The sequence below is a fragment of the Bombina bombina genome, chromosome 10 (assembly GCF_027579735.1).
Source record: "Bombina bombina isolate aBomBom1 chromosome 10, aBomBom1.pri, whole genome shotgun sequence".
Classification (NCBI taxonomy): Eukaryota; Metazoa; Chordata; class Amphibia; order Anura; family Bombinatoridae; genus Bombina; species Bombina bombina.
The window spans coordinates 150,901,120-150,928,291 of record NC_069508.1 but is presented as its reverse complement, the minus strand read 5'-3'; the positions used below and the strand labels follow the sequence as shown (position 1 = coordinate 150,928,291).

The 27,172-nt window shown below is 38.8% G+C and overlaps 1 protein-coding gene across 1 annotated transcript in view; it reads right to left on the bottom strand.

The window, feature by feature from the left end:
• Positions 1-27,172, bottom strand: part of LOC128640929 (UDP-N-acetylglucosamine/UDP-glucose/GDP-mannose transporter) — a 167,855-nt gene that overhangs the window by 60,383 nt on the left and 80,300 nt on the right. The window contains exons 7-8 of the mRNA XM_053693389.1: positions 26,853-26,955; positions 4,930-5,022 (exon numbers count right to left, since the gene is read on the bottom strand). Coding sequence (XP_053549364.1) covers positions 4,930-5,022; positions 26,853-26,955 — 196 coding nt within the window. The remainder of the gene's footprint in view (positions 1-4,929; positions 5,023-26,852; positions 26,956-27,172) is intronic.

Sequence of the window (27,172 nt, the reverse complement as noted above, 5' to 3'; positions counted from 1 at the left end):
CCCAGAGTGATCACGCTTGCCTCTTAGTTCTGGTAATTTAGACAAAACTTCAGTCATAACAGTAGCCATATCATGTAATGTTATCTGTAATGGCCGCCCAGATGTATTAGGCGCCATAATATCACGCACCTCCCGGGCGGGAGATGCAGGTACTGCCGCGTGAGGCGAGTTAGTCGGCATAACTCTCCCCTCGCAGTTTGGTGAAATTTGTTCACATTGTACAGATTGACTTTTATTTAAAGTAGCATCAATACAGTTAGTACATAAATTTCTATTGGGCTCCACCTTGGCATAGGAATTAATGACACAGATATTTTCCTCTGAGTCAGACATGTTTAACACACTAGCAATAACTTGCAACCTGGTTATAATCTTTTTTAGCAAAAACGTACTGTGCCTCAAAGAGGTACTTAAACGATTAAATGACAGTTGAGATAATGAACTGAAAAAAACAGTTAAAGCATCAAGTTTAAAATAACACAACTTTTAGCAAAGGTTTGTTCCCATTAGTAAATAACTAAATTTGACATAAAAAATTACAGAGTAACGTTTTTATTCACAGTCAATAAAAATTCTCACAGCTCTGCTGAGAGAATGTACCTCCCTTCAAAGAAGTTTGAAGACCCCTGAGATCTGTCAGTGAACCGGATCATGCAGGAAATATAATAGTAGCTGACTGGAATTTTTTGATGCGTAGCAAAAGAGCGCCAAAAACGGCCCCTCCCTCTCACACACAGCAGTGAGGAGAAACGAAACTGTCACAATTTAAAGCAGACAATTGCCAAGTGGAAAATAATGCCCAAACATTTATTTACTCAGTACCTCAGCAATGTAAACGATTCTACATTCCAGCAAAAACGTTTAACATGACAATATTTATTAAAAGGATTAGTAACCTTTAACAGAGTAGTTCCGGTGAAAAACCATTCCCAGAATACTGAAGTGTATACATACATGTCATTATAACGGTATAGCAGGATTTTTTCATCAATTCCATTCAGAAAATAAAAACTGCTACATACCTCAATGCAGATTCATCTGCCCCCTGTCCCCTGATCTGAAGTCTTTACCTCCCTCAGATGGCCGAGAACAGCAATATGATCTTAACTACTCCGGTTAAAATCATAGTAGAAAACTCTGGTAGATTCTTCTTCAAACTCTGCCAGAGAAGTAATAACACGCTCCGGTGCTATTGTAAAATAACAAACTTTTGATTGAAGTCATAAAAACTAAGTATAATCACCATAGTCCTCTCACACATCCTATCTAGTCGTTGGGTGCAAGAGAATGACTGGGACTGACGTAGAGGGGAGGAGCTATATCAGCTCTGCTGGGTGAATCCTCTTGCATTTCCTGTTGGGGAGGAGTTATATCCCAGAAGTAATGATGACCCGTGGACTGATCGCACATAACAGAAGAAATAGGCCCCGTCCATCATGGACGACGATCGCATAAGACTGTACAACTGCATGGGAAGCGGTTTAGTAATAAAGCCATGTGGATTTTGTTTATCCCTAAGCACAACACAAATATACAGCCATACTGATTATTTGATCTCACAAATAAAAACAGTTAAGCTGCCTCTCCCAGTGTCCCTTTATATTGCTGCTTTTAAGCCCTTTATAAATGCTTAGCCCAGTACTATGTCAACAAAATAAAATAAACACAGGTTTGTCAGTAATACCCTTTTGTTTACAGGTCTACTGCTTACCCCTTCCCTTGCAGGGAAAAAATGTCAGCCAGTCCTGATATACAAAGTCTCCTCAGAAATAAAGGACTGAACATACCTCAATACTGCTTGTAGCATGAAACCGTTCTCCACACTGAAGATTTCTCTTGTACTACCTTCAGAAGCTCTGTGGGAACCAATATGGATCTTAGTTACATCTGCTAAGATCATCAACCTCCGGGCAGAAATCTTTTCCATATCTCCCTGAGGAAAATAGTACTCACCGGTACCATTTAAAAATAAAAAGCTTCTTAATTGAAGAAACTAAAACTAACACCTTACTTTACCTCTTCCTATTACTAACACAGGCAAAGAGAATGACTGGGGGTGGATGGAAGGGAGGAGATATATATATATATATATATATACACAGCTCTGCTGTGGTGCTCTTTGCCACTTCCTGTTAGCAGGAGCTTAATATCCCACAAGTAAGGATGAAATCTGTGGACTCGTCATATCTTTGTAAAAGAAATGTATGCAGATCTTTTGAATGCATTTATGTAGTAAAATGTCTATGTACAAACAAGACTTGAGGATCCCCCAATGAGCAATAAAAAGTTGGATGGAAAAAAATGCTGAAGCATTTTACAGCCAGTGTGTACTAGCAACTGATGAATACTGGCAAAGAAGATTTAATTAAAAAAAAAAAGTCATCTGGAAACCTAACATTAAAGGGATATGAAACCCAATTTTTCTTCCATGAATCCAATAGTGACCAAAAAAAATAAAAAATACTATCAATTGACTTTATTCTCTTGGTATCCTTTGTTGAAGAAACAAAAGCATATCTAAGTAGGCTCAGGAGCACTATGTGGCAGCAGTTTAGCAGGGTAGTTATGGTCTTCAACAAAGAACACCATGATACTAACGTAAAATTTGAGAAGAGAGCTGAATTTGATTTTTTTTTATTCTATGCTCTATCATGTAAGAAAAAAAAAAATGTCATGCCCTTTTAAGAACTTGCAATATGATTAATTACAAGAGGGATTAAATAATTTTAAGAATTAAAAAAGCAGATTGCAGATTTTTTTTTTAATAAGAATTTGGTTTGTTTCTAAATCTGGTTTAAAGTAAATACGAGAGAACATATTTCCAAATGCAGGCTACAGACAAGGCACGTTTCATATGACCATAAAAAAACACATTACGAGCAACTTATTTCCACACACTGTACACAGTCTCCAGTGACCTAGACAATGTGCACATTCTACTTGAAGTTTCCTGGCTGTGAATGAACAGGGAGTACTTTACGTAAAGGTAATCCAGCTGGCATGGGCCAGTCTCAAGGGCAATCACAGTTTGCTTTCTGCTCTGCTACACGTTCGTAGTTAAGGAGTCTACACACAAGCTCTGTGCGAAACGCCAAGGAGAAACCAAATGATAGCATTCATTACCAAGAGCGCAGGTTAACCGTTTGTGAATTGAAGGAATGCATAAATTGTACTATTTCACTGTAGTTTTGATTAATTTGGGTAAGGAGTTCTGTTCCTTTATCAATAAAACAATTTAACGTCTCTTTAAACAATTTACTGTTTGAGATAATTTTTAATAATGCACAGTACAACAGAAACCTTGCAAAATACTTTCAGGATTCATTTTGTCAGTTTCCTGGAATTTAACTCTAAAGAAACTGCAGACTTCACCAGCTGTTACATATAAATTCCTAACTGGCCTCAGAGATTATAAGAAAACACTTTGCTATCAAAATGATAGTGGCGAAACAGGACTGGCTCCTTCATATAAAGATAGCGGAAGGGGAAGTTTTTCCTGCAATTGTTTTTCAATGGTCAAACAGGTGTTAGTGCATTTAGAAAGTGTTCACAGTATGCCAATCTACAGCAAGACTACACAAAAATCTTGCAATTACAGTGGGTGTTATGTCCCTTTAAGCTTTGGCCGTAAGTCCATGTCATGCTTGCACTAATTTGGAGAACATAAAAAATAAAAAATCGCAAAAAGCCTGCATTTAAAATACATTAGTGCTTAAAGGGATAGTCTAGTCAAAATTAAACTTTTGTGATTCAGATAGAGCATCAATTTTAAGCAACTTTATGATTTACTCCTATTTTTTTTCTTCGTTCTCTTGGTATCTATTTTAAAAAGCAATAATGTAAGCTTAGAAGTCAGCCCATTTTTGGCTCAGCACCTGGGTAGCGCTTGCTGATTGGTGTCTAAATTTAACCACCAATCATCAAGCACTACCACGGTGCTGAACCAAAAATGGGCTGGCTCCTAAGCTTACATTCCTGCTATTTCAGATAAACAATGAAAAATTAATAGGAGTAAATTATAACTTAGCTTAAAATTCCTGCTCTATCTAAATCATTAAAGTTTAATTTCGACTAGACTTTACCTTTAAAAAGGGACAGTAAACACCTTGTAATGTCAAGGCATTTATGTTATGTTGCTATGTCATAGCCTATCAGCAAAGTCAACATTTTTAAAACAATTAAACATCCCTTTTACTGCAGTTATTTTTCAATAGCCAAACTTCACCCATCATTTGCCTGATTTGGAGGAGACAATCTGGTCTTTAGTTATCTGATAAAAGCAAATTAGGGACAGATATGTAGCAGAGTTAGCCTTGACAAGCTAGCAGGTGCATTTTAAGTTCTTAGAATTAAAAAATGTCTACATTTTCTGAGCAATATTACATGAAATGGGGCAAAATAAATAATGAAACTATATTGCCAAGTTATTTCATTATGTATAACTGATCATTTTAATCTCAATGTGTATACTGTCCCTTTAAGAGTAATAAGTTTAGTGAAATGCTGTTCCTTGCTAAATTAAAAAAAACAGACTCAAGTCAAAATGAGTGGGCTCATTAAAAACGACCAAAGCCCAATAGTTTCTTTTAGATTTTATTTAATTGTCTATGAATGCCCCTCAATCCTACAGAGAACAAAATTGCACTGAACACTCTACTGCAAAGAGCGGGAACTAATTTTTATCTGTCGCTAACCGGACACAGGAAAGGAGATAAGCTAAATGTGCTCAAGGGGTGTGTCCCTGGTAATAAAACTCTCAAACTTTAATAATAAAATTACATTTTTCTGCACGTTTGCTTTAATTCAGATGTAGGTCAGCAACTGACCACAGCATAGCAAAGTATTATGCATAGATAAAAATGCATTTAATCTCAATATAAGCATTGCTTTCTATAATGTCAACGTTCCTGGCTCCCTCTCTGTTCTCACCTTATGGAGGTCTCCAGTGATGTACGCAATGGCAAGTGTAGGAAAAATCATGAACAATGCATTGTAATACAGAACACCATATTTCCCAAGTTCCTAAAAAAAAAAAAATGTTCATAAATACTAGGAAGCAACAGGAGAGAATTTTTAATAAAACATTAGGACTGAAAAACATTTAAAGGGACAGGTTAGTCAAACTTAAACTTTCATAATTCAGATAGCGCATGTCATTTTAAACAACTTTCCAATTTACTTGTATCAAATTTGCTTTGTTCTCTTGGTATTCTTAGTTGAAAGCTAAATCCAAGTAGGCTCATATGCCAATTTCGAAACCCTTGAAGGCCGCCTCTTATCTGAATGCATTTCACAGTTGACAGCTAGAGGGTGTTGGTTCATGTGTGCCATAGATAACATTTTGCGCATGGAGTTACTTATGAGAGGACACCGATTGGCTAAAATGCATTTGTCAAAAGAACTGAAATAAAGGGGGCAGTCGGCAGAGGCTTAGATACAAGGTAATCAGAGGTAAAAAGTATATTAAAAAGGGACAGTCAAGTCCAAAAAATACTTTCATGATTTAAATAGGGATAGTCATTTTAAACAACTTTCCAATTTACTTTTATCAGCAATTTTACTTTGTTCTCTTGGTATTCATAGTTGGAAGCTAAACCTAGGAGGTTCATATGCTAATTTCTTTGACCTGGGCTGGAAGACTGCCTCTAATCTGAATACATTTTGACCACTAGAGGGCATTAGTTCATGTGTTTCATATAGATAACATTGAGCTCATGCACGTGAAGTTACTCTGGAGCGAGCACTGATTGGCTAAAATGCAAGTCTGTCAAAAAAACTGAAATAAGGGGGCAGTTTGCAGAGGCATAGATACAAGGTAATAAGAGGTAAAAAGTATTTCTATAACAGTATTGGTTATGCAAAACTGGGGAATGGGTAATAAAATGATTATCTTTTTAAACTATAAAAATTCTGGTGTTGACTGTCCCTTTAACACAGCTGTTGGTTATGCAAAACTGTGAAATGGGTAATAAAAGGGATTATCTATCTTTATAAACAACAATTCTGGAGTAGACTGTGCCTTTAATATCCTGAATAATGAACACACAAAAAAAAGTATATTAAAAAAAGAATTTGAATACAATTTGTGCCTTTTTAAACAAATCTATTGCTGTTATTTTTGTACATTCTTCTCATCTTTATTCCACTTTGCAATCAGGAAGTGAATCCCAAATAGTGTTGCAAAATTGCATTTTTTGGGTTTCCCTCTCTTGCATTTTCTTATCGCTACCATTATCAATAAGGCTAATGGTTATATTTATTCCCAGTCTTGATGGGTGCCTGGACAAAGTTAGGTGATATTATATGTCTGTGGATGTCAGTTCTTTTTGGTCATGGATAAAAGCTTAAAGGGACATTGTACACTAGATTTTTCTTTGCATATGATCCATTTATATAGCCTATACAGTTTATGTTTTTTTTATGGACAGTTTTGATTATTTTTAACCTCTTAAGGACCGGGCATTTTAGACAAAAACTTCCCCAAAAGACTAATGCCTAGATTTAGAGTTCTGCGTTAGCCGTCAAAACCAGCGTTTTGGCCGCCTGCTGGTATTTAGAGTCAGGCAGGAAAGGGTCTAACGCTCACTTTCCAGCCGCGACTTTTCCATACCGCAGATCCCTTTACGCCAATTGCGTATCCTATCTTTTCAATGGGATCTTCCTAACGCCGGTATTTAGAGTCTTGGCTGAAGTGAGCGTTAGAATTCTAATGACAAAACTCCAGCCGCAGAAATAAGTCAGGAGTTAAGAGCTTTATGGGCTAACGCCGGTTCATAAAGCTCTTAACTACTGTGCATTTTTTTATATTAACCTATTAAAACTATTATTTTTTTTGTAGACAACCCAAAGTATTGATCTAGGCCCATTTTGGTATATTTCATGCCACAATTTCCTCGCCAAAAACGATCAAATAAAACCTTTTTCTTTCACTTTTTCACAATTTTAGGTTTCTCACTGAAATTATTTACAGCTTGTGCAATTATGACACAAATGGTTGTAAATCCTTCTCTGGGATCCCCTTTGTTCAGAAATAGCTGACATATATGGCTTTGGCATTGCTTTTTGGTAATTAGAAGGCAGCTAAATGCCACTGCGCACCACACTAATGCCCAGCAAAGAAGGGGTTAATTAGGTAGCTTGTAGGGTTGATTTTAGCTTTAGTGTAGAGATCAGCCTCCAACCTGACACATGCAGAAATAGCGCAATCTCGCTATTTTGAGCGAGATCGCGGCAGAGAGAAGCCCAGGACTGCTGCGACATGCATAACGAGGTCGTTAAGGGGTTAAATAACATTGCTCTGATTTTCAGACTTCTAACCAAGCCCCAAAGTTTTAGGAAATACCTACTCCAGCTTGCTTCTGTTTGTGTAAAGAGTCTTTTCATATGCAAAGGAAGGGGGGCAGTATGTGCTATTTCCCACTTGCAGTAGGTGTTCCAGTAACCTAAACAGAGCTTTTAAGTTTTTAAACGGTTTTATACTGGATTTTTATATCAGTATCTGTGCATATTATTCTTTATAGTAGTGTCTATTACATGCAGTTGTATGAAAATTGGTGTAAACTATCCCTTTAAATATTGTTTAAAGGGGTGTTCTGGTAAGAGGGTGAACTTTGGAAAACAGCGAACCATGTCACTTCCTGTGACGTTACATCAGCCGTTTCAAAAATTTTGGACCTAATGCGCATGCATGCCAGCGTCACATACCTGGCCGCATACATCAGTGCTAAAATATTTAGAGCTGAGAAATTCCGGAACCCTTTCTAGAGCGCATGCGTGGGATTTTGTATCACAAATGGTGCGCTCATGGAAAGCTGTTTATTCGGCTCCTCGGCAATATTCGGAACTCTGCCCCCACTGCAACTACTCCCATTACTACTACTACTCTAAAGCGGAGTCTCCGTGCTCGTGCATGACAGCCAGCCACTCTGCTATCGCCACTGCTTCTTTCTGCTGATCCAATGCAGCTTTTCACAGACTACTTCAATGTCATTGTGTTTCATACATCTCCAATTCATTGTTCTCTTTGTTAATCAACAATTGTAATGGGAGTAGTTGCAGTAGGGGGGCGGAGTTCCGAATATTGCAGAGTCGTCGAATAAACCGCTTTCCATGAGTGCACCATCTGTGATACAAAATCACACGCATGCGCTCTAGAAAGGGTTCCAGAATTTCACAGCTCTAAATATTTTAGCAGTGACGTATGCGGCCAGGTATGTGATGACACTGGAACGCGTGCGCATAAGGTCCAAAATTTTTGAAACAGCTGATGTAATGTCACAAGAAGTGACATGGTTCGCTGTTTTCCAAAGTTCGCCCTCTTACCAGAACAAGGGGCATTCTACTGTAAAAATAAAAAGCGCTATTTTCTTTGAACATTTATCGTTTAAGCACATAGTAAACCAAAGGCATTCGTTCAAAGTGACATGAAACCAACATTTTCTTTCATTGTTTAGACAGAGCATAAAAATGTTATAACACTTTCCAATTTACTTAGGTTATCAAATTTGCGTCATTCTGTTTGTATCCTTTGATGGAGCTGTGATGTACCACTGGGAGGTAGCTGAAAAATTTGGTGAGCCAATGACAAGAGGGATACATGTGCAGCCACTAATCAGCAGCTAGTTCCCAATTGAAAAAGTAATTAATTTCATACTCTGCAGCTGGCATAACAAACCATTAAAAATACATTAAGGGGGAAAAACAAATTGTGCTTACCTGATAATTCAATTTCCATCGTGGGGTGGAGAGTCCACTGCTTCATTCATCACTTGTGGGAAATAAGAACCTGGCCACCAGGAGGAGGCAAAGACACCCCAGCCAAAGGCTTAAATACCTCCCCCACTCCCCTCATCCACAAGTCATTCTACCAAGGGAACAAGGAACAGTAGGAGAAATAGAGTATAAATGGTGCCAAAAGAACAAAAACTAATTTAGGTCCGCCCACCAGAGAATGGGCGGGTGCAGTGGACTCTCCTCCCCACGATGGAAATGAAATTATCAGGTAAGCATAATTTATGTTTTCTATCTAAAGGGGAAAAGAGTTCACTGCTTCATTCATCACTTGTGGAAATAAATACCCAAGCTCTGGAGGACACGGAATGAAAACGGGAAGGTAAAAAAGAGGCGGACCCTATACAGAGGGTACCACAGCCTGCTTCCGCTGGAAGCAAAGACGTCAAATTTGTAAAAATGTTGCAAACGTATGTAAGGAAGACCAGGTTGCCGCCTTACAAATCTACTCCATAGAAGCCTCATTCTTAAAGGCCCAAGAAGAGGCCACAGCTCTAGTCCTGTGATGAAAGGCAAAGAATGACTGGGGATGAGGGGAGTGGGGGAGGTATTTAAGCTTTTGGCTGGGGTGTCTTTGCCTTCTCCTGGTGGCCAGGTTCTTATTTCCCACAAGTGATGAATGAAGCAGTGGACTCTCCACCCCTTCAGATCAAAAACTATTTTACAGTGTACTGTCCCTTTAAATGAGCATAAAAGTGCAAAATGCAAATGCTATAAAGCCTTAAAGGGACAGTTAACACCAGAATTTTTGTTTTAAAAGATAGATAATCCCTTAATTACCAATTCCCCAGTTTTGCATAACCAACAGTTACAATTATACACTTTTACCTTGTTTCTAAGCCTCAGCAGACTGCCCCCTTATTTCAGTTCTTTTGACAGACTTGCATTTTAGCCAATCAGAGCTGACTATGGTAAATTCACGTGCATGAGCTCAATGTTATCTATATGAAACACGTGAACTAATGCCCTCTAGTGGTGAAAAACTATCAAAATGCATTTAGATTAGAGGCAGCCTTCAAGGTCTAAGAAATTAGCATATGATGAGAATAAGAGAACAAAGCAAAATTGGTGATTAAAGTAACTTGGAAAGTTGTTTAAAATTACATGCCCTATTTGAAACATGAAAGTTTTTTTTTGGACTTGACTGTCCCTTTAAAGGACCAGTCAACAGATTTGCATAATAAACAAATGCAAGATAAGACAATGCAATAACTACTTCAAATTAGTAGTAAATTTTTTTTCTGACAATTTTAAAAGTTGTCTTTTTCCACTCCCCCTGTACCAGGTGACAGCCATCAGCCAATCACAAATGCATACACGTACCATGTGACAGCCATCAACCTATCACAAATTCATACACTATACTTGCACATGCTCAGTAGGAGCTGGTGACTCAAAAAGTTTAAATATAAAAAGACTGAACATTTTGTTAATGGAAGTAAATTGGAAAGTTCTTTAAAATGGCATGCTCTGTCTGAATAATGAAAGTTTAATTTTGATTGAGTGTCCCTTTAACTTTATCTGCTGCAAATGGGTTTACCATATAGCTAAATTCGGCTCCAGAGCAACAATGCACAACTGAGATCTAGCTGTTAGCTATGACAAGGCATGTGTATTGACACCAATCGGTTAGTTCCCAGTGGCGCAGTGCTGCTCCAGAGCCAACCTAAATATGCTTTTCAACAAAAAGGATACCCAATGAACAAAGTACATTTTATAAAAAGTAAATTTTAATCTCTTAAAGAGTGAATGCTCTGAAGTTTAAGTAACAAACTTATTTAAGATTTTTTTTCTTTTCACATGTATAGTAAAAGGCACACTGGGGTATTAATATTTTAAAAAAATTGGATTAAATAAAATGAATATCCTCCCTAAAAACCACACACTTTGCAGTATAACTTAATTGATTGCACCACCTTTTTCCTGCAAGAATCAAAATAGTGCATACTCCAAAACATCAGAATCCTAATCCTGCTACATTCTGTACAGTGATTGTTTGCTGTGGAAAAAATGAGTTGCTATAGTAGAGATACGATGGTTAAGATTTTGCAGGCAGATCCTTTCTAAATCAGTGCTTAAAGTAACAAAATTCTTTACAATTCCCAAATGTATTAGATCACTTTTTATTGCACTATTACTCGCTCATATCTATGTTTTTAACCCTCACAAGTAAGCTCTGGAGTGACAATGCACTACTGCTCTGGATCTGAGCACCACCATTGAGCAAATCATAGACAGCATATGTGCATAGTTACCCATCACCAGTCCTGTTCAGCTGACAGTGTATTGCCACTAAAGAGCAGACTATTTTAACCCCTTTATTTCCATTAGTCCTTGAGTAGAAAAAAAAAATGCTAGTTACCTCTTGACTAACCATTTTCACCTAAATACAGAAAACGATAATTTCTTAATGTTTGTTATGACCACCGTTCCCCTTAATGACTACTTTAACTAAAATTAAATCTACAATATTTTTCAAAATTATACAATCAACATTATTCCAGCAGCTTGGGTTGTTCAGTCTCTTTCCATTTTCAAATGTTCAATGGGGTTGAGGTCTGGTGACACTGGAAGTAAAAGCCATGCAAATCTGATCTTCCTTACACTTCACATACACCTAACACAGCTTTTATTAGTTTTTAGGACGAATGTGCTCTAACCAGTGGGGTAGCTAGGTTTTATGTTGCCCTAGGCACTCAAAATTCTGCCTCTCCCCTGGCTTTTAGACACAACTTTAATCCATGAGGTATGGCACACGCCTTTGCGGAACACAATAGTGCTTCTCAAAGTGTAGCTGTTTATGTGCAAGTCACAAAGTATCCCCAACAACTGAATATTTCCTCTCTCATGCTGCTGTCTCCTCACATGACTCTTCGGACTAACCAAAATTGTTAGTTTGTTCTCAAACATGACATTTTTCCTGTTTTCCCAATGTAAAAACATAATTTATGTAAGAACTTACCTGATGAATTCATTTTTCATATTGGCAAGAGTCCATGAGCTAGTGACATATGGGATATACTATCCTACCAGGAGGGGCAAAGTTTCCTAAACCTCAAAATGCCTATAAATACACCCCTCACCACACCCACAATTCAGTTTAACAAATAGCCAAGTAGTGGGGTGATAAAGAAAGGAGTAAAAAGCATCAACAAAGGAATTTGGAAATAATTGTGCTTTATACAAAAAAATCATAACCACCATAAAAAGGGTGGGCCTCGTGGACTCCTGCCAATATGAAAGAAATGAATTTATCAGGTAAGTTCTTACATAAATTATGTTTTCTTTCATGTAATTGGCAAGAGTCCATGAGCTAGTGACGTATGGGATAGCAATACCCAAGATGTGGAACTGCACACAAGAGTCACTAGAGAGGGAGGGATAAAAATAAAAACAGCCATTTACCGTTGAAAAAAAATTAAGTTTATGCTCATAAATGAAAGGAAAAAAACAAATCAGAAGCAGAAGAATCAAACAGAAACAGCTGCCTGAAGAACTTTTCTACCAAAAACTGCTTCCGAAGAAGCAAATACATCAAAATGGTAGAATTTAGTAAATGTATGCAAAGAAGACCAAGTTGCTGCTTTGCAAATCTGATCAACTCAAGCTTCATTCTTAAAAGCCCATAAAGTGGAGACTGATCTAGTAGAAGGAGCTGTAATTCTCTGAGACGGGGCTTGACCTGACTCCAAATATGCTTGATGAATCAAAAGCTTTAACCACGAAGCCAAGGAAACGGCAGAAGCCTTCTGACCTTTCCTGGAACCAGAAAAGATAACAAATAGAAGTCTTTGAAATCTTTAGTAGCTTCAACATAATATTTCAGAGCTCTCACCATATCCAAAGAATTCTTAGGATTAGGACACAAAGAAGGGACAACAATTTCTCAATTAATGTTGTTAGAATTCACAACCTTGGGAAAGAATTTAAATGAAGTCCGCAAAACTGCCTTATCCTGATGAAAAATCAGAAAAGGAGTTTCACAAGAGAGCGGATAATTCAGAAACTCTTCTAGCAGAAGAGATGGCCAAAAGAAACTACACTTTCCAAGAAAGTATTTTAATGTCCAAAGAATGCATAGGCTCAAATGGAAGAGCCTGTAAAGCCTTCAAGACCAAATTAAGACTCCAAGGAGGATAGTGATTTAATGACAGGCTTGATACGAACCAAAGCCTGCACAAAACAAATATCAGGAAGTTTAGCAATCTTTCTGTGAAATAAGACAGAAAGAGCAGAGATTTGTCCTTTCAAAGAACTTAGACAAAACTTTATCCAAACCATCCTGAAGAAACTGTAAAATTCTAGGAATTCAAAAAGAATGCTAAGAGAATTTATGAGAGAAACACCATGAAATGTAAGTCTTCCAAACTCGATAAATCTTTCTAGAAACAGATTTACTAGCCTGCAACATAGTATTAATCACAGAGTCAGAAAAACCTCTATGACTAAGCATTCAATTTCCATACCTTCAAATTTAATGATTTGAGATCCTGATGGAAAAACTGACCTTGAGACAGAAGGTCCGGCCTTAATGGAAGTGGCCAAGGTTGGCAACTGGACATCCGAACAAGATCAGCATACCAAAACCTGTGAGGCCATGCTGGAGCCACCAGCAGCACAAACAATTGCTCCATGATGATTTTGGAGATCACTCTTGGAAGAAGAACTAGAGGCGGGAAAATATAAGCAGGTTGATAACACCAAGGAAGTGTCAACGCATCCACTGCTTCCACCCGAGGATCCCTGGACAGGTACCTGGGACGTTTCTTGTTTAGATGAGATGCCATCAGATCTATTTCTGGAAGACCACACATCTGAACAACTTGAGAAAACACATCTGGGGGGAGAGACTCTCCCGGATGTATAGTCTGACTGAGATAATCCGCTTCCCAATTGTCTATACCTGGGATATGAACTGCAGAAATTAGACAGGAGATGGATTCCGCCCAAACAAGTATCCGAGATACTTCTTTCATAGCTTGAGGACTGGGAGTCCCATCCTGATGATTGAATATGCCACAGTTATGATAGTGTATCTGAAAACAAATGAACGGTTCTCTCTTCAACAGAGGCAAAAACTGAAGAGCCCTGAGGATCGCACAGAGTTCCAAAATATTTATTGGTAATCTCGCCTCTTAAAATTTACAAACCCCTTGTGCTGTCAGAGATCCACAAACAGCTCCCCAACCTGAAAGACTTGCATCTGTTGTGATCACAGTCCAGGTTGGAAAGAGGCCCCTAGAACAATACGATGGTGATCTAACCACCAAATCCGAGATAGTCGAACATTGGGATTTAAGGATTTTAATTGCGATATCCTTGTATAATCCCTGCACCATTGGTTCAGCATACTAAGATAGAGAGGTCTCATATGAAAACGAGCAAAGGGGATTGCGTCCGATGCTGCTGTCATGAGACCTAAAACTTCCATGCACATAGCTACTGAAGGGAATGACTAAGACTGAAGGTTCCGACAGGCTGCAACCAATTTCAAATGTCTCGTCTGTTAGAGACAAAGTCATGGACACTGAATCTATCTGGAAACCTTATTTGAGGAATCAAAGAACTTTTTGGTAAATTGATCCTCCAACCATGTCTTTGAAGAAACAACACTAGTTAATTTGTGTGAGATTCTGCAGAACGTAAAGACTGAGCAAGTACCAAGATATCGTCCAAATAAGGAAACACCGCAATACCCCGCTCTCTGATTACAGAGAGTAGGGCACCTAGAACCTTTGAAAAGATTCTTGGAGCTGTCGCTAGGCCAAAAGGAAGAGCAACAAATTGGTAATGCTTGTCTAGAAAAAGAGAATCTCAGAAACCGATAGTGATCTGGATGAATCGGAATATGAAGATATGCATCCTGTAAGTCTATTGTGGACATATAATGCCCTTGCTGAACAAAAGGCAGAATAGTCCTTATAGTCACCAGTTGGTACTCGCATATCGATTCAAAATTTTTAGATCCAAAACTGGTCTGAATGAATTTTCTCTTTGGGACAATGAATAGATTTGAATAAAACCCCAGACCCTGTTCTTGAAACGGAACTGGCATGATTACCCCTGATAACTCCAGGTCTGAAACACACTTCAGGAAAGCTTGAGCCTTTACTGGTTTGCTGGGATGCGTGAGGAAAAAATCTTCTCACAGGCAGTCTTACTCTGAATCCTACGCTGTACCCCTGAGAGACGATACTCTGAATCCATTGATTTTGGACCAAATTGGTCTAAACATCTTTGAAAAATCTTAATCTGCCCCCTACCAGCTGAGCTGGAATGAGGGCCGCACCTTCATGCAGACTTGGGGGCTGGCTTTGATCTCTTAAATGGCTTGGATTTATTCCAATTTGAGGAAGGTTTCCAATTGGAAATAGATTCCTTGGAGGAAGGATTAGGTTTCTGTTCCTTATTTTGTCGAAAGAAACGAAAACTGTTAGAAGCTTTAGATGTACCCTTAGGTCTTCTATCCCGAGGCAAAAAAACTCCCTTCCCCCCAGTGACAGTTGAAATTATTGAATCCAACTTAGAACCAAATAACTTATTACCTTGGAAAGAAAGATAGCAATCTGGACTTAGAAGTCATGTCAGCATTCCAAGATTTAAGCCACAAAGCTCTTCTAGCTAAAATAGCTAAAGAAATAGATTTAACATCAACGATGATATAAAAAATGGCATCACAAATAAAATTATTAGCATGTTGAATCAAGTTAACAATGCTAGGGGGTGGAGCCTGATAGCAAAGAGAGCAGACGTGTGTATCTGGAGCTCTTCTGATATAACTGTTTAAAAATGGGCAAATATTCAATTTTGTAATAATCTAAACTTTTAAAACGGAGAGTAAAGGTAACTGCATCTGCCAGCTCCTTAATGAGCAGAATACAGATCTGTGGACTGTGGAGCTATTTCAGTGAAATTGCGCTTTGGGGCCTTCAGAAACTGACTGGATTGTGTGGATGAGATCCCTCCCAATACTTATGAAGTATTCTTTTCTTAATATTTACTAAATGGATCCGGAGGCTGCACTGCACAAATTTGAGGCTAAAGTTTGTGGGATTCTGGAAGAGCACTTCTCTGAGCTTAGCCTGTCATTTGCACAGCTCCTCGAACAGATTCACACCCTACATGGCACGCAAGATGGCGGCGGCAATTCAGGAGTCACTACGGCAATGCGCTTGAATCCCCTACATACGCTGGATAATTCTATATCCTTAGAAGTAGCTGATACTTGGGCAGGAGAGTGCGAGCATTGCTCCAGATCAAACGGCGAGAGATCACAGGACAGCACGAGAAGGTCAGCTCTTGGTTATAACACACCGGATCTGGAAGAAGTTAAGGTTGCGAAATTAAGTGTGCATGCGGAGGATCCAGGGGGAGTGAAACCACACAGACAATCGCGTAGCTCATCTGGGCGCTTCATCCTGTTGGAAGGTGTCCACAACTTCCCAAGTTTGTGTCATAACGGAGGCTTGTGGGGACTGTGCGGTTGGCTCTATGTACTCTCCATTCAAGTGCAGCTGTCAGGGATGGGAGTTGCACCTGCTGCGGGCATCGGCTAAAGGACAGACCTCAAGGCTATAGATAGTTGCCCAAATTGCATCTGTGGGTATATGTAATGAGACTCCTTTGTGTGCTACAAACTATACTATGATGCCACATATTATGATTATCATAGGAGACAAGGTTCAAGTATATGAGATGTAGAGATTTACTATCACTGAGAACTACCTATGATGGCAACAATGCCGGATCCATTTGTCTCCCCAACTAATATGGGACTGCAACTTTAATCTTAGTTATCGGCTTATTCTTTTGTTAATTAAAATCAGTTATCTGATATGCTTAAATATAACTGTTTAACTTAGGTCTCTCCCACTGCAAATGAATACTATACTGTCTAATGGGAATAGGGGTATGTTATATGTTTAGGTATTAAACCACCATAGATAACTTAAACTCCTAACATAGAACTAATGTGTTATTGCAATGTTTATATATTGTATGTGCTCCAGCTGTATATACATACCTACACTAATTTTATAGAGGGAGCAGTCTCATACCCTACTTAAGATCCTCACAGCCTTTATATCTCATAAGTCGTTGCGAGATAAGCGCTACATAGGACACTGTTCATTACCCTGTGATGTCTGTCTATGTTGTATTGTGCTCATTTTAACATATAAGTGTGTTGAAATTCTACTTATCTTTACGGTCTCTAATATTAACAGTTTAGAGGACATGAAGAGCTTAATCGTTTGGTAGTTACTACCCTAATTCACAATATATGACCCGTATGAAGGTATTCCTTTAATTAAAATGTGTATGGGGATGGAAATCCCTTTAAAGTAACTTCCATGCATCAGCTGAGACAACCACGGGGTGGTAGCTAGTCTGTATAAACCTACTATACTTTATAATTGTGCTGTCCGCGGCTGAGACAGTATGATGCAACTTTTTTAGTGAATGTAGACTAGTTTAAACTATACTCCTAAATCTTACGTAGCTAATACTTATTCTGTTTAGTAAGTTGGTATTATTTAATCAGATATCGACATACTGATTATAGGTTCCTATGTTATGCCCCAACCATCTTTAATGTCATAAGGTGACTCAAATTTATAGTTCACAGCTAAACCTATCCTACACCATGGTACATAATATTTTTAATAGCCCTTTACGGTGCAGAGACTTAGACTAGTGTGTGTTTAAAAAAGCCATATTTCTGGATATTTAAGTTACAAGTGTTTGCATTACACACAATGTTAAAATGTGTAGTCCCCCTATTTATGGTGTACTATTCTCTTTTCTCCCCAGCCGGCAGGGGAGGGAGTGATGTTGCTGTAGATAGAGGTGTTGGATGCCGATTATGATGGGTTACTAGTATGATGCTATTTTTATAACTCCTATTGTGATACAGACATATCAGCGGAGAAGACCTAGATAATCGTACAGTATATGCATCTTCATGCACTTATAGTTAGACGTTCACATATTTATCTTTGCATACAGATAACTTTCTTTCTGTTCTATTCTAAAGCAGTGCTTACTACTTAGTGCTATTTACATATGTTATTCATGTTTATTTGTATATTTGTATGTATGTTCATGAAGGGAAATATTTGTATGCATCAAATCACCTCAGTCTTAGCCCATTTAAGTTCCACTAAGGTTGCTTTTCCTAGCTCAGGTAAACTTTTCTATTACAGATAATAACCCCCCCCCCCCACATCCCATTTTCTACTGTATCATCTCACTTTATTCAGTTATATAATGGATGTGGTTCACCCGTGGTACATTTGTGACCATTTTATTTCAAGCGGTGTTTACCCGTTGGAAAATTTATCCTGAAAGTGTCAGTAGGCCCAATTGGGTCTTCGCTTTGACTACTGTATCCCAGCGTTTATCTTTCCTATATCAAAGGGCCCATGTGGGCCAGATAACTAGTCATTCATAGAAATTATTGCATATATAAAATGGAGGTTTCAGATAATGTTGTGATGTTCCTTATGTCTGTTAATTTTTTCTTTCTTGCTAAAAATTACAATGTAGTGTGTCCTATGACAGGCGGTTATTTGCAAACTGCATTATCTATTGTACATTCTGTTCGATTTTTTCCTGCAAAACCTCAATAAGAGATTATTTAATAAAAAAAATAAAAAATAAAAAAAAGAAGTTAACAATGCTAGACAAATCAGGATCCAATACTTGTTGTGATAAAGTCTCCAACGAAAAAGTTGAAGCAGCTGCAACATCAGCCAAAGAAATTGCAGGCCTGAGAAGATGACCTGAATATAAATAGGCTTTCCTTAGATAAGATTCAAGTTTTCTATCTAAAGGATGTTTAAAAGAAGTACTATCTTCCGTAGGAATAGTAGTACGTTTAGCAAGAGTAGAGAGATAGCCCCATCAACTTTGGGGATCTTTTCCCAAAACTCTAAAGTAACTGCTGGCAAAGGATACAATTTTTTAAACCTTGAAGGAATAAAAAGTACCAGGCCTATTCCATTCCTTAGAAATCATATTAGAAATAGCATCAGCAACTGGAAAAACCTCTGGAATAACCACAGGAGCTTTATAAAGAGAATTTAAACGTTTACTAGTTTTAATATCAAGAGGACTAGTTTCCTCTATATCCAATGTAATCAACACTTAACAAATAACGAATATACTCCATTTTAAAAAAATAAGATTTATCAGTGTCAAAACTGAGGCAGGATCTTCTGAACCAGATAGATCCTCATCAGATTAGGATAATTCAGCATGTTGCCAGTCATTTGAAATTTTATCAACCTTATGAGAAGTTTTAAAAAATACCTTTTACGTTTATTAGAAGGCGGGATGGCAGACAAAGCCTTCGGAATAGAATAAAAAATAAAGTCTTGTCTATGGCATGGCCTTAGACACCATTCTGAGATCGCACCGCACCCCTCCCCAATACACCAAATGAAAGGCCTAATCTGGAATCTGTCCGGTGTTCATACTGATTTCTGGGATACTGGGCAACACTCGGTGTCTGAGCGTTTCTATGACTGCAATACTCTGTTGTCAGTCTCACAGATCATTGATTCAATTGATGACCCTCCCCGTTGGCCGAGATTCGAATGCTATCGGCTATTGAGCCTACTAAAATCATGGGACTTCCCTAAACGAAACCTCAGACAGCTCTCTAAATGGGAGCATAGATGGCAAAGTGGACTGGGAGGTTACAAGCCACTTACTTTTCATTATAGAGCTCTACTCCAGGACCAATCTAAAGGTCTGCCTTGGCAGATTAAAACGTGGTGCAGAGACTTAAACTCTACACTTACTGAACTTGATATTGATAAAGCCATAACTCTAACAAAAAAGACACTACATTGTGTGACTATTTTTTAAGGTTATATCAAACTTCTGTTGAAATGGTATAGGGTGCCCACTAGATTGTCCAAAATGTTTGCGGGCTCGTCTCCACTATGCTGGCGACAGTGCGGTGAGGAAGGTTCTGACCTCCACATATGGTGGCAGTGCCCGAAGCTGGTTTCTCTTTGGCGAGATGTGGAGACCTTGCTCCACTCCATGAACCTCCCTGTAACTTTGACCCCCCAGTGCGTCGTCTTTCATGTGTTTGATGCTAGATTCTCTAAACATAATAAACAACTGTTAATATACATCATCTCTGCCACAAAGCTCTGTATTGCTAGAGCATGGAAGCAGTTAGAGCCACCATCATTGACTGAGGTCTGCGAAATTGTGCAATTTCTGGCGACAATGGAAAAATCGATATATAATTCACTCGTTCGAATGGAAGACTATTGGGAGATATGGTCCGATTGGATAAAGATCCAATGATAAATGCAGAGAGAAATCAAGAAATAGACCTCTCTGTATATGTACACAGTCTTTTTTTTTTTCTCTCTCTCCCTCCCCCCCCCCCTTCCTCCCTACCCTTTCTTCCTCTCTTCTTGCCTTACCTCTTCCCCCCTCTATTCTGGTGACCTCCCTACGCCAGAGACCGGAGAGATTTTATTGATACGCCAGGTCAGCATGATCTTTTTTTTTTTCTCTTTCAAATTTAAGCATATGATAGTACCCCTCAGCCCCCTCGTGGCGGGGCTGCAAGAACAGGAAACAAAACAAAAACAAATTGAGGGCTTGATATTCCCTAGACTCAGATGAACAGGAGCAGTGCTTCTGACATTAGTTACTCTACTTATGTGTAGGAAGCTAATTTGTTTTATAGTTTCTCATATATCTGTATTGGTATTATGCTTTGTTGTAAATTTATGTCGGATGTACTGTCTTTGACTTATGTTTTCTGTTTCCCTCAATAAAAAAACTTTGATTAAAAAAAATAAATTAAAAAAAATAAAGTCTTAAATTTACAGGTATATCTTGTGCATTAGATGTTGAGGGAACAGCAACAGGTAATTAACTACTACTGATGGATACATTCTCTGCATGTAAAAGTTTATCATGACAACTATTACAAACCACAGCTGAAGATATAACCTCCACAAGTTTACAACTAATGCACTTAGCTTTGGTAGAACTTTTATCAGGCAGCAGGGTTCCAACAGTGATTTTTGAGACAGGATCAGATTGAGACATCTTGCAAATGTAAGAGAAAAAAACAAACATATAAAGCAAAATTATCAATTTCCTTATATGGCAGTTTCAGGAATGGGAAAAAACAGCATAGCCCTCTGATAGAGAAAAAAGGCAAGAGGCATATAGTAATGGGGTCTTAAAAGAAAATATTTGGCGCCAAGTATGACGCACAACACAAACAGAAAAAAAAATGTTGGCGCCAAAAACGTCCGGAAATGACACTTGCGTCACAGAAGGCGCAACCTTATGAAGGACTCGGCGTCGACTAAGACACCGGAAATGACGAATTTGCGTCAACGAACTTAACTTTTGCACCAAAAAAAATCTTGCGCCAATATACTTTGGTATTTTGCGCCCTCGCGATCCTAATTCTGCCCGCGAATTAAAAAAAAAAAAAAAAAAGTCAATTTGAAAGAGAAACCCCAGGTAAGAAATACATTTTTCCTAAAAAAGCATTTCCCAGATATGAAACTGACAGTCTGCAAAAGGAAATATACTGAAAACCTGAAACATGGCAAATATAAGTACAATACCTATATTTAGAACTTTATGAAATACATAAAGTGCCAAACCATAGCCGAGTGGCTTAAGTAATGAAAGCATACTTACCTAAAGATACCCATCCACATATAGCAGATAGCCAAACCAGTACTGAAACGGTTATCAGTAGAGGTAATGGAATATAAGAGTATATCGTCGATCTGAAAAGGGAGGTAGGAGATGGATCTCTACGACCGTTAACAGAGAACCTATGAAATAGATATCCCGTGAGGAAAACCATTGTATTCAATAGGTGATACTCCCTTCACATCCCTCTGACATTCACTGTACTCGGAGAGGAATCTGGATTCAAAATGCTGAGAAGCACATATCAACGTAGAAATCTTAGCACAAACTTACTTCACCACCTCCATAGGTAAAACTGAATCGTGGGTGTGGTGAGGGGTGTATTTATAGGTATTTTGAGGTTTTGGAAACTTTGCCCCTCCTGGTAGGATTGTATATCCCATACGTCACTAGCTCATGGACTCTTGCCAATTACATGAAAGAAATTTCTGTATTGTTTTGCTCATGACAAACGTTTAGATGTTTTTTCAACAAAGTTGTTTAGCGTAAGCTACTCGCCCATGAAGGTCACACTATGCCAGTCATCTGAGTTTTTGCTTCCTGGTTCAGCTGGGCTTACATTTTAGATGCAGATGCTGTTCTATTCAATAATGATCCTAGCTTCTTACACTGGTCTTCTGATTGAGTTTAGTTACTTAAGATCTGCCTGGTCTTGCAATTCAGCCTAGCTCTGGGAAACTTGTCACTTTAACTGCTTCGCTGTGATCCTTTAGTTGAAGTACCTTTTGTAATGTCAATGTTTAGTATGCAAAGACCCTAACAGGGATATTAGCAGGAACATACTACTAGATTTAATATCAAATGTTAATCACTAAAAGTAAAAATACACAACTCACACATGCGCAAGGATGTTACATTTTGAATGAAATAGTGTTGCCACAGTTCTGAAAATATAATTTATATACTGTAAAATTACACTCAAATATTTAACAAAAAAAAGTCTCATTGTTAAATGTCTTTATTAAAAGGACAGTCTACACTTTAGTCGTCGTAAAGTCTTACTTTAGATTAAGCTGCAAATATCCTCCTGCACCACTTTTTATATCATGCAGCAGTAACAGTAAAAAAAGTTATTTTAAAATAACTTTTGTTGCTGGTCACTTTGAAATGGCTGCCAAATTCGGCCCACGATCTGGGCTGCATTAAAGGCTTCACTAGTTACAAACTAACTGCTGAATAGCATTGACAGTGTGCTGAATCCAGAGTGCCTAGATGCAGCCCAGATCATGATGTCATCAGTGGGCGGAGTTTGGCAGCCATTTCAAAGTGACCAGAAACAAGACCTTTTAAAATAACTTTTTTTTACTGTTACTGCTGCATGATATAGAAAGGATACAGCAGGCTATTTAGTAAACTTACTTCCGATTAAACTGCAAAGTGTAGACTGTCCCTTTAACTGGATTACAAGATTGAATTTATTATAAATCCCTATAGCTTCACAAGCACAGTAAATCATGAATGACAAAAAACAAAAATTATGCTTACCAGATAATTTCCTTTCCTTCTGTATAAGGAGAGTCCACGGCTTCATTCCTTACTTGTGGGAAATACTAAACCTAGCCACCAGGAGGCAGCAAAGACACCCCAGCCAAAGGCTTAAATACTCCTCCCACTTCCCTCACACCCCAGTCATTCTGCCGAGGGAACAAGGAACAGTAGGAGAAATATCAGGGTAGAAGTCATGCCAGAAAAGAAAAAAAAATTAGGTCCGCCCATCGGAGTACACAGGCGGGGGCCGTGGACTCTCCTTATACAGAAGGAAAAGAAATTATCCGGTAAGCATAATTTATGTTTTCCTTCTTAATACAAGGAGAGTCCATGGGTTCATTCCTTACTATTGGAAAATTATACCCAAGCTCTAGAGGACACTGAATGAAAACTAGAGGGTAGAGGCAGATCCTATTCTGAGGGCACCCCAGCCTGCAAACCTTACTCCCGAAACCTGCTTCAGCCGAAGCATAAAAATATCAAACTTGTAGATTTTGAAAAGAGAATGTAAGGACCAGGTAGCCGCCCTATAAATCCGATCCATAGAGGCCTCTTTCTTAAAGGCCTAAGAAGAAGCCACAGCTCTAGTGGAATGATCCATAATCCTCTGAGAAAGTCTATGTCCCACTGTCTCATAACCTAAGCGGATAACACTCCGTAACCAAAAAGATAAGGAAGTTGAAGAAGCCTTCTGGCCCCTATGCCTTCCCGAATAGACAACAAACAAGGAAGAAGTCTGTCTAAAATCCTTAGTAGCCTGAAGATAGAACTTCAGGGCTCAAACCACGTCCAAATTATGAAGCAAACATTCCTTCGAAAGAAGGACCCACAATCTCCTGATTGATGTTGGTCAGATACAACCTTAGGAAGAAAACCTAAGCTGGTATGTAGGACAGCCTTATCAGAATGGAACACCAGATAAGGAGGCTCACATTGCAAGGCCGTAATCTCAGATACTCTGCGTGCAGAAGCAATAGCCAGTAGAAAAGAACCTTCCAAGAAAACAACTTAATGTCAACTGCATGCATAGGCTCAAACGGAGCCTATTACAAAAACTTAAGATTTAAACTACAAGGAGAAGCATTAGATCTAAAACACAGGTCTGATCCTAATCAGAGCCAAAAAAACGTCAGGAAGCTCAGCGAGCCTCGTGTAATTAAACAGGCAGGGCCAAAATCTGTCCCCTAAGGGAACCAGCAGAAAGGCCCTTCTCCAGACCATCCTGGAGAAAGTAAAGAATCCTGGCAGCCTCAACTCTATGCCCGGACAAACCACGCTCTTCACACCAGAATAAGTTTTCCACACCTTATGATACCTGCGACGAGTAACAGGCTTACGAGCTTGAATGAGTATCAATAACTCTCAGAAAAACCTCTCTAGGCTAGGACTAAGCGTTCAATCTCCACGCAGTCAGCCTCAGAGAATCTAGATTTTGATGAACAAGAGGACCTTGTTCCAGTGGATCCCTGCAACAAGGTAACTTCCATAGAGGAGATGAAGACATCCCCCACCAGATCCGCGAACCACATCCTTTGCGGCCACAATGGAGCAATCAATATTACGGACGCCTGCTCCTGCTTGATGAGAGCCACTGCACGAGGAGAGGAGAGGTAATGGCTGGAAAAGGTAAAATGAGAGACTGAACCTCCAAGGCACCGCTAATGCCTATATTAGCTCCGCCTAAGGATCCTGAACCTCTACCCATATTGGTGTAGCCTGATAAAGAGACGGGACATCATGAGACTTATTTCCTGCATCCCCCCAACAGATGCAAATCCCTGCAAACACCTCAGATTGAGAAACCATTCTCCTGGATGAAAAAATTGTCTACAGAGAAAAGATTTTATCCATATATCCAGCAGCTCTAAGAACGACTAACTTTCCTCAAACGGGATAGTAAGACATTTGGCAAGTGTACAAAAAAAAGTCAGCCAAGTAGGGATGGGAAAACCAACCCTCCAATAGAGCCCGGAACCGGGAAAGTTAAAATTAGACAAAGGGGAAAAGGATCCTCATCCTGCCCCAATTGCCCTTAATCAGGTTTGCCATCTGATTTAAGACTCAGAAGTTCAAATGGCTGTTCAGTCCTAGAAACCTCTAATACAGTCAAAACTTCCTTTAGGAGAGATCGTAGACGATCTACTCTAAATCTAAAAATTTGGATCCTTCACCTTCGGAGGAGTAGAGGCAGCAGCCCCCGACCCAGAAAGTTCAAACTCTGAAGCCTCAGAGAGAACCGCATCCTCAGATAACTGATCGGGTATAACCAACAATCTATATGATGCCCCCTGGGCAGGAGAACACATATTAACCTTTTGCTTGCACTTAGCAGTGCAAGGTAAAGCATTAAAGGCCGCACACACTGCCGTATGAAACTGCGCAGTAACGCCTGGTGTAAAAAGGCCCCTCCAGATGGAGGATTAGTAGTGCAAAGTAAAGCTACATGTGGAGAAAAAGATGACTGTAGGGAACGTACCTCATGGACGAGGACTCCTCAGAGGTGGAAGGCTCAGTGCTATCAAATATGACAACATTGTTTGATGAAAACACCTTATCATGTCATATGGAACATAATTGCAAGGGCAGAGTTACCGAGGTCTCACAATAAACACAGGTATCACTCCGTACCAGAGAAAGAATCTTCTATATCAGAATCCTCCATAGCTATGGTTCGAAAACCAGAGAACTTTATTTTAATAAAAAAAATCGGCACCTTATATCCCCAATGGCTGGGGCACCTACCACCTCCTATGACCCAGACAGTACAGAGAAACCGCTCCTCTCTGTTAGTCACTCGGACAAGGAAAACTGAAATGGGAACCGAAACCACTCCCAGTTATATGGTGCACAACGCAGGGCCCTCCTGCTATGAGAAAAAGCATGCCAAGCATATAAGCTGCGGAGCTCTTAAAGTGAAAACCTGTCCGTTCCATAACAGCCTATGAGCCCAATACCTCACACAAAAAGCAGCACAAAATCAAATAAACATATATAATTAAACCCCACTGTTTAAAAATTCCCATCAGGAGATATTAACCCTTGATTACATAAAGATAAAAGGAGTCACACTGTGACCCTGTCTTCTAGCATTTGCAATATGAGTAAAAATCGAAACAATCTTACTGGAATCCACGCTGGAAAACAAACACAGCCTCTCAAGTGTGACAGTCTTGTAGCATCGCTCCTGACATCGACTTAAGTGATAAAGGCAGGAAGTGAAACTCGCCAACACTGATTGCTAAAGAGCTGTTAAACTGAGTCTGGGTGGGTTTGCAGAATACACTCTACCTGCATCTCCAGACTAACTTTCATCAATGCTCTCACTGAGAGGCTGACAAGACTACTTAAAACTCCAGTCCCATGTCGAAAGGCAGATACCCTTCCTAGGAACTAGGCTCCTGTGACGGAAGGCAAAGAATGACTGGGGTGTGAGGGAAGTGGGAGGAGTATTTAAGCCTTTGGCTAGGGTATCTTTGCCTTCTCCTGGTGGCCAGGTTCAGTATTTCCCACAACTAAGGAATGAAGTAGTGAACTCTCCTTATATTAAGAAGGAAAACAAAATTTAAGTTATCTAAATAATGCTTGAAAGTGTTTTATGCAATAGACTAAAGAACTTGCACAATGACTGATTAAAAGCCTTAGGCAAACCTTCAAAAGTATTTAAAAGGTGACAGTACTGATGTAAAACGAACAATGTTTTTTTAGTTGAATAGTTATTCAAATATTTCATTCATATTTAAAAAGCAGAACATGCTGTTCTATCCTTTTTCAACAATTTTCTTGTATCACAACAATAGAACCTGTTCCTTGGTACAATTTCTTATTTATTAGATCATTAGCCAGGATGGGCTGATGCAACTCACCTTTGAATCTAGCTTCTGTTTTACATAGGCACCATTTGCTGCCGTAAGGACATCGTTAATCAGGATAAATATGTAACCTTCTAGGTCAAAAGCCAAGTCGGCACTATTTAAAAACACAAAACAAAACAATAAAGGCACGCACAAGGGAGAAATCACAAAGCTGTATATGTTGGACGATCATATATAGCATGCTATGGAATTATTGGATTGGAAATGACTAGTAATATTAAACGAAAACATTCTTGAAATAAATTTTCCTGAAGCTTTATCAGTTTAAATTTTTTAATCTACATGTAAAAATAATTCCAGAGTTAGTAAAA